The 13,203-nt window shown below is 42.1% G+C and overlaps 1 protein-coding gene across 1 annotated transcript; it reads left to right on the top strand.

Moving 5' to 3' along the window:
* The first annotated feature begins 10,820 nt into the window (after positions 1 to 10,820).
* LOC120361538 (small nuclear ribonucleoprotein G) lies at positions 10,821 to 11,208 on the top strand. Its single transcript, XM_039463354.2, has one exon. The coding sequence runs from the start codon at positions 10,846 to 10,848 to the stop codon at positions 11,074 to 11,076; it is 231 nt and encodes a 76-aa protein (XP_039319288.1). The 5' UTR covers positions 10,821 to 10,845; the 3' UTR covers positions 11,077 to 11,208.
* Positions 11,209 to 13,203: the final 1,995 nt, after the last annotated feature.

Below are 13,203 nucleotides of genomic sequence, written 5' to 3'. Positions count from 1 at the left end.
CTCCAGTTCAATCTTTAAGAAATAGTAGAGCTGCAGGAACTCTGCTGATGCTTCAGTCGGCGTTACCAAAGTCATGTTCTACCCTGTCTGCCCAGAGATGTGGGAGCCAGCAGGCTGTGACTAGTCTTCTAATGTCAGGGCCAACGCAGCCAAAGGCAGTTGTCACAGCAGGTGAAGAGCACTGGACTCCACACCTCGAGTTCTACCTGAGCCCCGTCCCTCTCTAGCTGAGTGACTTTGAGCACATCATTTCTCTCTCTGATCTTCAGTCTCCCCATTTGCTCTTCTACAGATGGGCATGGATTCAAATAAAATAATGATCTGATAAAGAACAATAGAAAGGAAAGGAAAAGCTATATGGAGTCAGGCTCAGTATTATACTAGCTGAGTCACCTTGTTCCACCTGTGCCTCAGTTCCTCTCATGCAAAATGGGGATAATCGTACTGTATTGTAAAGTATGAAATTCAATGTGCCACTGACATCTTTGAGCCCTGCAGGTCTCCAGAGGCTTAGCTGTGAGTTCCCATCCTCTTGCCAGATATGCCCCCATGCAGTAGTAAAGGCTCACTGCCTGGCTATATCCCCTCTCAGCTGAACCAGCTGCATCCCCTAACCCTAATTCAACCTAGTGGATTTCACTTCCCTGCCAGCCCACAAAACTACTCATAAAACTGATCACATCCTCTTAAAGAAACCAAGGGGCACCTAAGGCTGTTATTATTGCAAAGCCTGCCTCCCACAGTCCCTGTTGGTTCATCCTTCTCCTGAGTGCCACCCCATGTGGCCCTGCATAGCAGGCAGCAGCCTCCTCCCCAAGGCTGTGAGTATATGTGACTAATAAACTGCTGTCAGAGCCACCTGTCAAGTGTCAAATATCCTATGTGTAGCCATCCCATACTATTTAGAGCAAAAGAGTACTCCTTTACCAATGGAGTGACTAAGAGGTAATCAGAACAGATGCCTGTCTTAAAGAAAGAGTTGTGAAACTGAAGGGAATGATATACATAAAGCACCTAGCACCTTGCCTAAGTCTGGCAGAAGTTCATGCAAACAAAAATAAAAGCAAACAAGAATGTAGCTGGGACAGGATGTTGGTAACAGCCAGAGGTTGAGGCACCGCCTGAACCTGGATGGGAATCAAGCAGGATCTCTCTTATGTGCTTTTGAAAAGACCCTACCTTGTGCTGACTGACTTCATGTTTCATTGCCAAAAATGAAAAAAACACATTTAAAAAAACACATTCCTATGAACATGCTCTTTTTTGTAGGACAATAAGAAATTTCATTCGGAATTAAAATGGTGACTGCTTGGACGGGCTATAGTTTTGCATTTTCAGGATCTGAACAATAAGGGTATAATAAAAGACTGCTTTCTTCTCCAAATCCCCAGGAACCTGAGAAGGATGCCTGGTCTCTGGAAACCATGGCAGCAATGGGTGACAAGTAGTCAACATCTGGGTGACAGCAGACTGACTCTGCTTTCAAGTCTCATCCATACACATTGTAAGTCACACTATGTCCCTTTGGCTCCATTTTCTTACCTGTAAAATGGGGATTTTGAACTTACTAATATGCCAGACACAAAGCTAAAGAAAGGAGCTGAAAAGATAGGATAAAAAAGACGAATAACAGGTTCCTCCCTGTAAGAGCTCACAATTCAGTGGGCTGACACCATCTGCCTTATCCACCAGATAGAGTGTTAGGATAACATAGCAGGATAGAGAGTTGAGAGATAAGAGCACTATATAATGTGACAGGAACTGCCACTTGTCACTCAATTTCCATTCTGCCCTGAAATCTTAGTAACAGAACTCCCATTTTTACAGGGCCGACATGTCCCCAACCAAACACATTATATTTCTCATCCTGTCTTGCAACTAGTGTATAGAGACCAACTTTTAGAATCAGATGTAAGCCTATACATTCTCTTATGTTTCCAGGGAGTCTCTGAAAAGAAAAGGCATGCCCTTTTCCCTTTCTTCTTCCAACCTCCTGCCTAGAATGGCTGAGGTGACTGGAGTTCTTGCAGCCATTTGGGGCCATGAGAACAATGGGTACATCCCAGGGATGGCAAAGTGTGAGTTCATTGGAATCTGGGGCCCTCACCTCTTTGCAGGGCTATTTTATCAATGTTGTATACTGCAAATCACTGGACTTATTTTACATGAGAAATAAACAGCTAACTTGTGTGTGTGTATGTGTGTGTGTGTGTGTGTGTGTGTGTGTATTAATGCAACTGATTCCAATCTCAACTGATACAACAAATATTTAACATTAATAAGTATGACACATAATCCCAACCTTATTTAGCTCTTACAGCTCACATGAGATTCATTCTAAAACTAACATGCTTCAAGAATTTTTTTAACTTCTGGAATATCAAGTAATATGGTGGTGCTGAACAATGCAGGTGTTTTCACCACTATCTTTAGGAGATTCAAATCAGTGCTTGGGCTCAGATCACTTTATGACTGAGAAGTGTGGAAAATTCTACTTTCTTTTGAACTAGTAGTTGGACTTCTAGAACAATAAATCAGCGAGACATGACTTGAGCCAACATGTTTCCTCATTCACAAGCATATGCACATGCTTACCTGCATGGATGGACACGTACATTCAGGAAGCCACACCTATGTAGCACACGCATGCACAGCCACACACATGTGCTTTTGAAAAGACCCTACCTTGTGCTGACTGACTTCACGTTTCATTGCCAAAAATGAAAAAAACACATTTAAAAAAACACATTCCTATGAACATGCTCTTTTTTGTAAGACAATAAGAGTCGGCAAATACTGTCTTTGATGACAAGCAGAATCCCTCAGGCTAAAGGGCTAGCAACATGGCTTTCACATCCATGCTCAATAGCAGGATCCAGTGGGTTCCCTGCAATTGTGAAGGTCCTGGATTTTCCCTTCACCAGAACACTAAGCTATTATGAGTTATTATTTTCAATAACTTGGTTACACAAGGCTGGAAGTGGGGTGATGAGTCATAAAGAGCAAGAGCAAGAAAGCTTGGCAGTCAGTCCTTGATGGTGAAGGTGGATTCATGGAAAAGCAGAGAAAGGCAGATTCCCTTCTACGCATAAGTTCCAAGGTCAAAAGGAGAATCCCGATGAGCCAGGGGCAATCTGGACATCTGGAGGCCTCACCTTCATGGAGGATACTGCCATAAGAGTATGAGTTAAGCTTCTGTCCTCCTCCCTCCAGGCCTGCTGCTCTAGACAAGCAATTCTCAATTGATTCAACCACTGCTTTTATATTTTGTTATCTCCTTGAGCTCAGCCTGTAGCTCTGAACCCAGTCCTTTGAGAGACCCCTGGGGGCTATACACTATGCTCAGGACTTCAAAAAACACAAAAATGAAAAAGACATAGTCTCTGCTCTTAAGAGGTGAGCATTTTATCAAATAATCAAGAAATAAATATTCATAGCCAACTCCATAAAAATATATAATTACAGGAGTTGATACAAATCTTAGAACCTTGGGAAATTCTCAGTTGTCTCATCCACAACTTAAGGATAATAATTTCTGCCCTCAGAAACTTGTGAGCTTAGAAACTACCCTCACAAATTATTTAGAGATTCTCTCTACTACTCAGCAAACCTTTTACTCAACTCTTGTTTATTCAACATTTCCCACAAAACCCCATCCAAGTCTTCTTCACTCTAAACCGTGGAAATCTTTATACCAATTCAATCCCCAGGTCTCATTCATAGCAGAGAACCTGTTTACCTATTTACTAAGAAAATAGAGGCCATGGGAGGTATGATCTCTCAACTTCCATCTTGTCTATCTTGAAGTCTCCCTTTTTCTCCTGCTTTGAAGAAAGATGCTTATGCCCAAGTACTTTGGAGAGTCAAAACAATAATGACCAAGAGATTCAAGAAGACCATAAAGAAAGAGAGTTTTATTTTTTTTATTGCATTTTAGGTTTTGGGGTACATGTGAAGGACATGCAAGATTGTTGTATAGGTACACACATGGCAGTGTGGTTTGCTGCCTTCCTTCCCCTCACCTGTGTCTGTCATTTCTCCCCATGCTATCTCTTCCCACCTCCCCACGCCCCCATCCCTCCCCCATTTTCCCCCAATGGACCCCAGTGTGTAGTGCTCCCCACCCTGTGTCCATGTGTTCTCATTGTTCAACACCCGCCTATGAGTGAGAACATGTGGTGTTTGATTTTCTGCTCTTGTGTCAGTTTGCTGAGAATGATAGTTCCCAGGTTCATCCATGTCCCTACAAAGGACACGAACTCATCATTTTTGATGGCTGCATAATATTCCATGGTGTATATGTACCACATTTTCCCTATCCAGTCTATCATAAACAATCACTGCTATTGTTTTAATAAACAATCACTAGTCTGAATGTGTTCCCCAGAATTCATGTGTTGAAACTTAATGGCCAATGTTATAGCATTAAAAGGAGGAGAGCCCTCATAGATGGGATTAGAGCCCTTATCAAAGAGATTAGGCAAGTGAGTTTACTCCCCTTTCACCACGTAAGGAAATAATGTACAAGGGCAATCTTGGAGGCAAAGACCAAACCTACTGGTAACTTGATCTTGGATTTCCCAGCCTGAAAAACTATGAAAAATAAATTTATGTTATATATAGATTGCCCGTCTCAAGTATTTTGTCATAGTAGCACAAATGAACTAAAACAATCACCAGTAAGCTGATTTACAACTGTAACATGAACTTCTCAGCCTCATGGAAATCTACAGGCTTCAGAGTTGTTTCAGAGCTTCTTACCACTTACCTCTTTTGTAGCCTTGAGCATGTAGCTCAACTTTTATTCATTAATTTATTCAACCAACATTTTAAATTCTATTGAGTGCCAAGTGCACTAACCAAAGATACAAGTTAATCATTCTAAAATAAGGGTAATACTAATGTTTACTTACAAGTTTGTCTTGAGGTTTCAGTGCCCCACCATTCGCAATAGGGAATAATAAATGTGAATTATCTTCCACTGTTGTTCCTGGCCCTGGCTACCCATACTCCTTTTCTGTATATAAAGATAAATTTCTCATAAACAAAATAAATTCCTAGTTGGATAATGAAGAGCATCAATATAAATTTTGAATAAACTTCAAGCCATACCCTTCCATTCTCACAATGAAGTACTCGGTTGTAAGTAATCTAGTTGAACTGAATTCTTGTTATATGTAAACTATCCCAGGGCAGAGTCGGCAAATACTGTCATATGATGACAAGCAGAATCCCTCAGGCTAAAGGGCTAGAAACATGGCTTCCAAATACGGTCTTCCTGGCAGTCAGAAGAGCTATGTTTCCATTCACTCTTTCCACCAGTCAACAAATGTTTTCCTAACATTAACACTGTACCAGGCTGGGTGCAAAGAACTGAGATTTTATTAAATATGAATTTCAAGGACACAGATTTAGAGGTACAAATTCTTAATTGTCTTTATTTCTCGTGGCAGCAGAAGACAATTTTGATAATTCCAGGTAAATCTGGTAATTCCAAGAGTTGAACTCTGATAATTCAGGCTCTTTCTCTGTCCCCTTCCTTCCCTCATCCCTTGAAGTATCTATGATCATGGAGGGCTGTGCATCACCCATCAATGGGGTAAGTGGAGTAAAGTCTCCACAGTAGGCCTCTGCCCACACTGGCCTCTGCTGGGATGGGCTCCCCATGGCTTGATGTTCATCCTACAACCATGACTCATCACTGAAGTCCACCTGCTCACTGGGACCTCAGTTGCTTATTGAATGCATTCTGTTACCTCGTGGCCCTGACCCCAGTGCTTCTGGTCCATCACTTAGGGCATTTCCAGAGTACCTTTATAGCAGGTGTCCCCAAACTACAGCCCACGGGCCGCATGCGGCCCCCTGAGGCCATTTATCCGGCCTCCTGCCGCACTTCAGGAAGGGGCACCTCTTTCACTGGTGGTCAGTGAGAGGAGCACAGTATGTGGCGGCCCTCCAACGGTCTGAGGGACAGTGAACTGGCCCCCTGTGTAAAAAGTTTGGGGACGCCTGCTTTATAGGGTTCAGAAACTCTCAGCCCCTTTCCCTTTACTCGAGGCACCTGTAAGGCAATTGGCCTCTCAATTCCAGCTGTCACTCCTCTGGTTTGATCACCATGCTGAAAGCAGATATTGCTAGCAAAGGTGGAATTGGTATCTTTTGCCATGGGATTTTTCCAAACTTTTGTGGGATTTCCAGCTTCCTCCCCTTCACAGGACCTCCACCAACTCTCTTGAGGCTAAATCACAAAGGACTTCCCACCATCTCATGGCAAGCTCTGTGTAGAAAAACTGGTTCTTCAACTATTCTTTTTTCCATCTGTCATCTGTGCCAGGATTTGGCTCTTGAACTTCAATAATTAATCCCTTTCTCTCAAAGTCATTTTTTGGGCTTCAAGTGCCTATTTTGCCAGTCCAAAGTGGGACTCCGACATTTCTTTCTCTTTGCACTCCTGTAATAACAATTGCAATCCTCCCTGAGGTAACAGGATGCCTCTGACTAAATAGGGAGCAGATTATGTACAAAAATCATGGAAGGGGAAGCACTCTGGTTAATATTTTAAAACACTATCTAACTGCATATTAACCCACATATGGTTCCTGCATTGAAAAGCTGACAGTCGTAAGAAATTTTCACCAAATGGTGAGTTTTAGGCCAATTGACCAGATCCCGTGTAAACTGCAAAGATTGGCTGTAATTAGCAAAAGCTGATTTGTAAAGCAACCCATAGATTCAGCCCTATTCCAAACATTTGTGGAGCCACGACCAGAGTTCAGATAAAGATCCCCAGCCCTTGACCCAACACTCTTGCTTTTCCATCTGGTTCCTTCCAATAGCCTCAGGGAACCCCACACTCATCTTGAAGGACACCTCAACCCACACAGCCAAGATATCTATAAAGCATGGCTTCAGAATATGTTGTGCCAGAAGGTTTTCATTTTCTCAGATGTGTTACCATCTAGAGATCATGTTTAAGCTAATGTCTTGGCTTGGTAGTTCTGTCGACCATAAGACCTAGTATAAATATGAAACCCAAACCTGTCTGTGAGAGTAGAAAAAAATGATTCCATCCAGAATCCACACTGGAATGGATAAGCTTTCTTGTCAACTCTTTTTCCCTCAGTATTGCATCTAGGCTTTATGTAAGGCTAGAAGTTACTGTCAATATTTATTGAATTCAAAAGATTGTTCAGAGCAAAGGATGGATGGGTCTTGAGGAATGCCAAGTCATTACTTTTTCCCAGGGAAAGGGAGATAATTAACCTCACAGAAACTGAGATCCACGTTTAGTCAATTATCCATTCCCACCCATGGCTTTCTATAAAAACAGATGATGCAAACCTGCGGCATGTGGTGGACATCATTTGTCACAGTGGTGGTGCCAGAGCCTATAGCAGCAGGTTTGATAAAGTGGCTGTTTCTGCTTTTTGCTTCTTAACCATCCAGAGTGCATTTGATTCTTGACAATTCCCAACTATGATATTCTCAACTATCATGAACTCTGTGAATTCCCAGTAAATTACCTTTTGCTTAAATTTGTCATTTTTCAATTACTTGCAACCAGAAATACAATCAAATTTGCCACCACAAAGACCTGTTTCTTTCCCTCTACTGCTGTTTGCAGCTCTGAGTCTTATGACTTCTTTGCCAAGCATTCTTTCTTCCCTATCTTGGGCAGGTTTGAGTGACATTGTGAGTTCTGTGAGTCTAACCTCCTGCATCAATGATATCCCCAGGCCATCAGCCATACCATCTTCTTTAGGAGACCAGACCCGTGGCCTCTCATTGTGGACTCATGGTCTCTCACTTTTTTTGCTCATGCCAGTGGTCTGAGGGTGGAACTAGGACAGAAGACCCATGTCCCTGTGCCTCTTCACTGATTAATGGTCATGTTAAAACTAATGTTTATTAGAGCTGGAACCCAGGGGCACATCACCAACACCTTTGTTGCTAATAGTTCCACATTATAAATAGGATATTGGACCTTGCCTTTGGATGGATTCTAAAAATTCCACAGTTACCACAAATGCTTTTACTCCTTTATCCTAAGAGACCACTCTCAAGCCTTTGAAACAGGTGTTAGTACATCATATGAAGGGCTCATTAAGGTCAGCAAACACTGATGTGAAATCCTCGTCTAGCCATTTCATCAGAGTTCAGACTGCTTTTCACAGGCCTCAGTTTCTCTCTCTCTCTAGCAAGTTCAGAGGCTAATATTCTCATCCATTCATCCACCTATCCATACTTCCTTTCATCCATTCATCCATTCATCCATCTATCCTTCCATCCACTTATCCATTTATGTCTTCATCCATTTATTCATTTATTTATCTATCCATCCATCCATTCATCCAACTATTTCAGCCCTGCAGGCACCTGACAGTCTGTTCCCTGATGAGAAACATTGTAATCCTAGTTTTCTGTTTTCTAACTGTCCAAAATATCCTCTAAATATCCCTCCCAATTTATCCACCTCTCTTGATTGGTGATCCTCATTCACTCAAGGGAGGAAACCTTTCTAGATCAGGACTTACTCTTAGTGGGAAAAGTGTCTGCCACTTATTTCTCAGAGTTGCCACAGAATTCTCACTTGTCAGGGAAGTGCTATTCCTATCTCCTTGGGACAGAGTAGCACTCAGAGAATCATGTCTAATAGTCCTTCAACTCCTTCTGTATAAAATAAAAGGCACAGGCACCACCAAATCATTCATATGCCCAAGCATTCTCTCAACCAGCAGCTGGAACAGGGCTGGCACATTGGAGAGGACCAAAATGATAAAAGTCATCATCATCATCATCATCATCATCCTGAGAAAATTAAGGCTGTTCCTTTATTTTCTATCTCAGCCATGGACTTATGTAGTATTACTCACATATAAAATTAAATCTGAAAACCACTGGACCACTACTAAACAGATTAAGATATTCCAAATCTGGGACCACTGTTAATTAATTTAGTGTCCCATAATTCACACATATTTTAATTTTTTCTGATTTTTTCATCTCAATACAAGTGAGAATACATGTGAATTTTAAAACTCATATATGTCATGTATTTAATATGCTCCCTAAATCATTGCTCTGACAGAACTGTTTTTCCAAAAGATTTTTCAAATGTTGAATTGGACATATTTATACAAAAAAACTCTATGTACCATATGTATACACACACATGCATATCTATGCACATGCACACTTATGTGTGGGTATATTACATTTTTTTTTTTTTTGCTAAATCTGGCAACCTCTTACTTGTGCTTCTCCTACATAACCCCTGCCCCACCCCACCCCCACATATGTACACAAATTCACAGCCTCAGGTAACCTGTAGTATCCAATACTGCTGTCCTGAAACCTGTCTAGGCTCCCTACTTGACCACTACTTTCATTGGCTATTCATGTCCTCCCACCAATTCTGCCACATTGCTAATGATCTCTCCTCTCTCCTGAAGAAATCCAACTTTATTCCAAAAATCCCATGTTGGAAGACACACATTTACAAAATTTTCTGCCTAGTCACTTTCCCCTACAGAAGATCCCGTGCAAATAACGAACGGCCCTCTGGCATCTCTTTTTTAAGGGTACTAATTCCATTCATGACCTCTTGGCCTATTACTTCCCCAAATTCCCACCTCCTAATATTATCATACAGGTGGTTAAAATTTCAACAAATGAATTTTGGAGGGACACACAAACATTCAGACCATAGCAGGGCTGAGCTGCCTGTGCTCCTGTGATTTGCTGTCAGGGATGTGTGACCCCCCCATAGGTAAAGTAGACCCTATGGGACACTGCTCAGGTTGGGCCACCTTGCAGGCACCTCACATGGGAGAACTGCCCATCTGGCACAAGAACCCTATCAACAAGAGGCCCTGCCTAGGCAATGATGGCAGGAACTGATGGGAAGTAGAAGAGTTGGGTCTCCAACATGCAAAGACAAAGCAGGGGTGTTCTCCCGTGAGCAGGTCTGTGCAAACGCAAAGGCCAAGGAAGCTGAGAGGCCAAAGAAAGAGGCTGACAAATCCAGTTTCTCAGAAAGAAATCTTTATTAAGGATTTATAAACAGAAGCTGTGTCCCAGGAGCCACGAGATGGGATGGCAAGATGAGATAGCGGATCCCTGCACCATTATCTTCTAGACCCAGGGCTTCTATACCACAGGGGAGGAACATGTAGGACAATTGTAATGGACCCCTCAGGGAAAGGCAAGAATGCTATGAAATCTGTCTAAAAGGCATGATTTACAGTAACAGTAGATAAAATAGAAATCTTAGAGGCATCTCTAGAACTGGGATTAATCAGAAGTCAACATGGCAGGTTAGCATCCAAGATGGAGTTGCTTTACCCTCCACAAAAATGGAGGCCCTGGGACCCCACTAAGGAGCTAGCCCACAGAGGACATCAAGAGCCCATTCTTTAAAGAAAATGTGGTACATATACACCATGGAATTACTATGCACCCATAAGAAAGCACAAAATCATGTCCTTTGCAGTAATATGGATGCAACTAGAGGCCATTGTCCTGAAGGAATTAACAAAGGAACAGAAAACCAAATACCACATATTCTCAATTATAAGTGGGAGCTAAACATTGGGTATTCATGAATATAAAGAAGGCCACAGACAAAAGGGACTACTAGCGGAGGTGGTGAAGGAAATGTTGAAAACTAAGTATTGGGTACTATGCTCAGTACCTGGGTGACAGGATCAGTTGTACCCCAAACCTCAGCATCACACAATACACCAAAGTAACGAATCTGCACATACCTCCTGAATCTAAAATAAAAGTTGAAATTGTTAAAAAAAAAAAAAAAAAAGGCCTCTGTGCGCCCGTGGAGTAGCCATCATGAGCAAAGCTCACCCTCCCGAGTTGAAAAAATTTATGGACAAGAAGTTATCATTGAAATTAAATGGTGGCAGACATGTCCAAGGAATATTGCGGGGATTTGATCCCTTTATGAATCTTGTGATAGATGAATGTGTGGAGATGGCGACTAGCGGACAACAGAACAATATTGGAATGGTGGTAATACGAGGAAATAGTATCATCATGTTAGAAGCCTTGGAACGAGTATAAATAATGGCTGTTGAGCGGAGAAACCCATGTCCTCTCTCCATAGGGCCTGTTTTACTATGATGTAAAAATTAGGTCATGTACATTTTCATATTAGACTTTTTGCTAAATAAACTTTTGTAATAGTCAAAAAAAAAAAAAGACACATCCTTGTCTGCAGAAGTAGCAGTGACAATCAACAGAGAGATGACTATCTGTGCTGACTTAGCTAGAGACTGGCTTTTTGTCCCTCATCCAGGAGTGTGTTCACACCAGCTCACACCTACTCATACCAACTTGTGAGAGTGTGCTACTGCATATCTCTTCCCAATTTCCATGTTCAGTAACATCACATTGGGAGCTTGAAATCAGCTGTGATGAGACATTTACCCCACAGAAATCTGTAAACACTACAAATCAGGGCATTTTTCCAGAGAGCCTGTTGTCAACAATTCACTAGCACATCACTGCCTCTGCCCCAACCTATGCTCCCACCCATTACTGGAGTGACATCTGACTAAGGGAGGAAGCCAGGGAGGAGAAAGAGGTGGAAAGAAAAGCAGACCATGCTCCATTGGCCTCTCCAAGCCCTTGGAGCATGGAAATGGCTTAGAATAAGCAAGAACAGTTTTGAATCACATATGAGGTTGGCATTTTAAACTAGACTCCACTGATTTTAATAAATAAACAAACCAAAAACTTATGAAATCTCCCTAGGAAGTGGGAGGAAGGAGTTGGTTGTATGCCAGTTGACGATACTGATTATCAGAAATAATCTATGCTAGGCACAGTGGCTCACATCTGTAGTCCTAACACTTTGGGAGGCTAAGGTAGGAGGATTGCTTGAGCCCAGCAGTTCAAGACAAGTCTGGGCAACATAGGGAAATGCTGTCTTTACAAAAAATAAAAAATTACCTGTATGTGGTGGTGAGTACCTATGGTCCCAGCTACCTGAAAGGCTGAGGTGGGAGGTCTCTTGAGCCCAGGAGATCTAGGCTGCAGTGAGTCATGATTCTGCCACTGCACTCCAGTCTGGACAACAGAATGAGAGCTTGAAGAAAAGAGAAAAGAAAAGAAGCAAAGAAAGAAAGGAGGGAGGGAGGGAAGGACAAGAGGGAAGGAGGAGGAAGGAAAAAAGCAAGCAAGGAAGGAAAAGAGTCTGTGTTTACATCCAGTGACTAAAGTGTCTTCAGAAAGCCCTTCCATCTGTCTTCCTGCAGCACCTAAGATGTTGATCCACAAATGGCTCTCAAACACACACATTCTCAATGCACACATAATTACGCCCTCCCCCTTGCTGGGCCACTGGGCTGTTCCATGGTGGTTAATTGCTTTCCTCTTGGAGCTCCCTCCTTCTCCTTGGGAGACAATTGGAGGAGAAGAGCTCTCCTTTCCAACATGTAAAACCTCCTCCATGAATTCCACACATGCACACTCTGCAGGACACCACGTTAGTCATCACTGAGGCTGACAGTCACTTTCCTCCGCAAATTTCACAACCAAGAGAGAAGAGGAGGAACAAATCTGAGCTGGACTGCTTGGTGGGGGATCTGCAGCAGGAGAGCCCAGGGATTTTGGCATTTGGTCTGCAGGGAGCTAGAACATCCTTTGCAGTCTGCTTTCCCACATGCATGGTCTTTAAGAGAAACTACTTGCAGGGAGCACCCAAGTCTATGTTTATTGATCAACATAATCTAGATCATATTCTAAGAAACTAGAGCAGGGGTCTATAAACCACAGCCATAAGCTAAGAAAAGCTGAAAAAACTCAAAAGAATATTACTTCATACCAGTCGTCATATGAAAAAGACACTTGAACACACCTTTATAGTAGCACAATTCACAATTGCAGAAATATAGAACCAGCCTAAATGCCAATCAACCAATGAATGCATAAAGAAAATGTGGTATAGATACACCATGGAATACTACTCAGCCATAAAAAGGAATGAAATATTATTCACAGCAACCTAGATGGAGTTGGAGACCATTATTCTAAGTGAAGTAACTCAGAAATGTAAAACCAAATATCATATGTTCTCACTTCTAAGTGAGAGCTAAATTATGAGGATGGAAAATCATAAGAATGATATAATGGACTTTGGGGACTTGGGGGGAAGTGTAGGAGGTGGGCAAGAGATAAAAGACTACA

This window comes from Saimiri boliviensis, chromosome 1 (assembly GCF_048565385.1).
Source record: "Saimiri boliviensis isolate mSaiBol1 chromosome 1, mSaiBol1.pri, whole genome shotgun sequence".
Classification (NCBI taxonomy): domain Eukaryota; kingdom Metazoa; phylum Chordata; class Mammalia; order Primates; family Cebidae; genus Saimiri; species Saimiri boliviensis.
This window is presented reverse-complemented; position numbering and strand designations above follow the sequence as displayed.

Bases quoted from the DNA above. Each gene is read 5' to 3' on its own strand.
- LOC120361538 (XM_039463354.2), top strand. From the start codon at position 10,846: ATGAGCAAAGCTCACCCTCCCGAGTTGAAAAAATTTATGGACAAGAAG.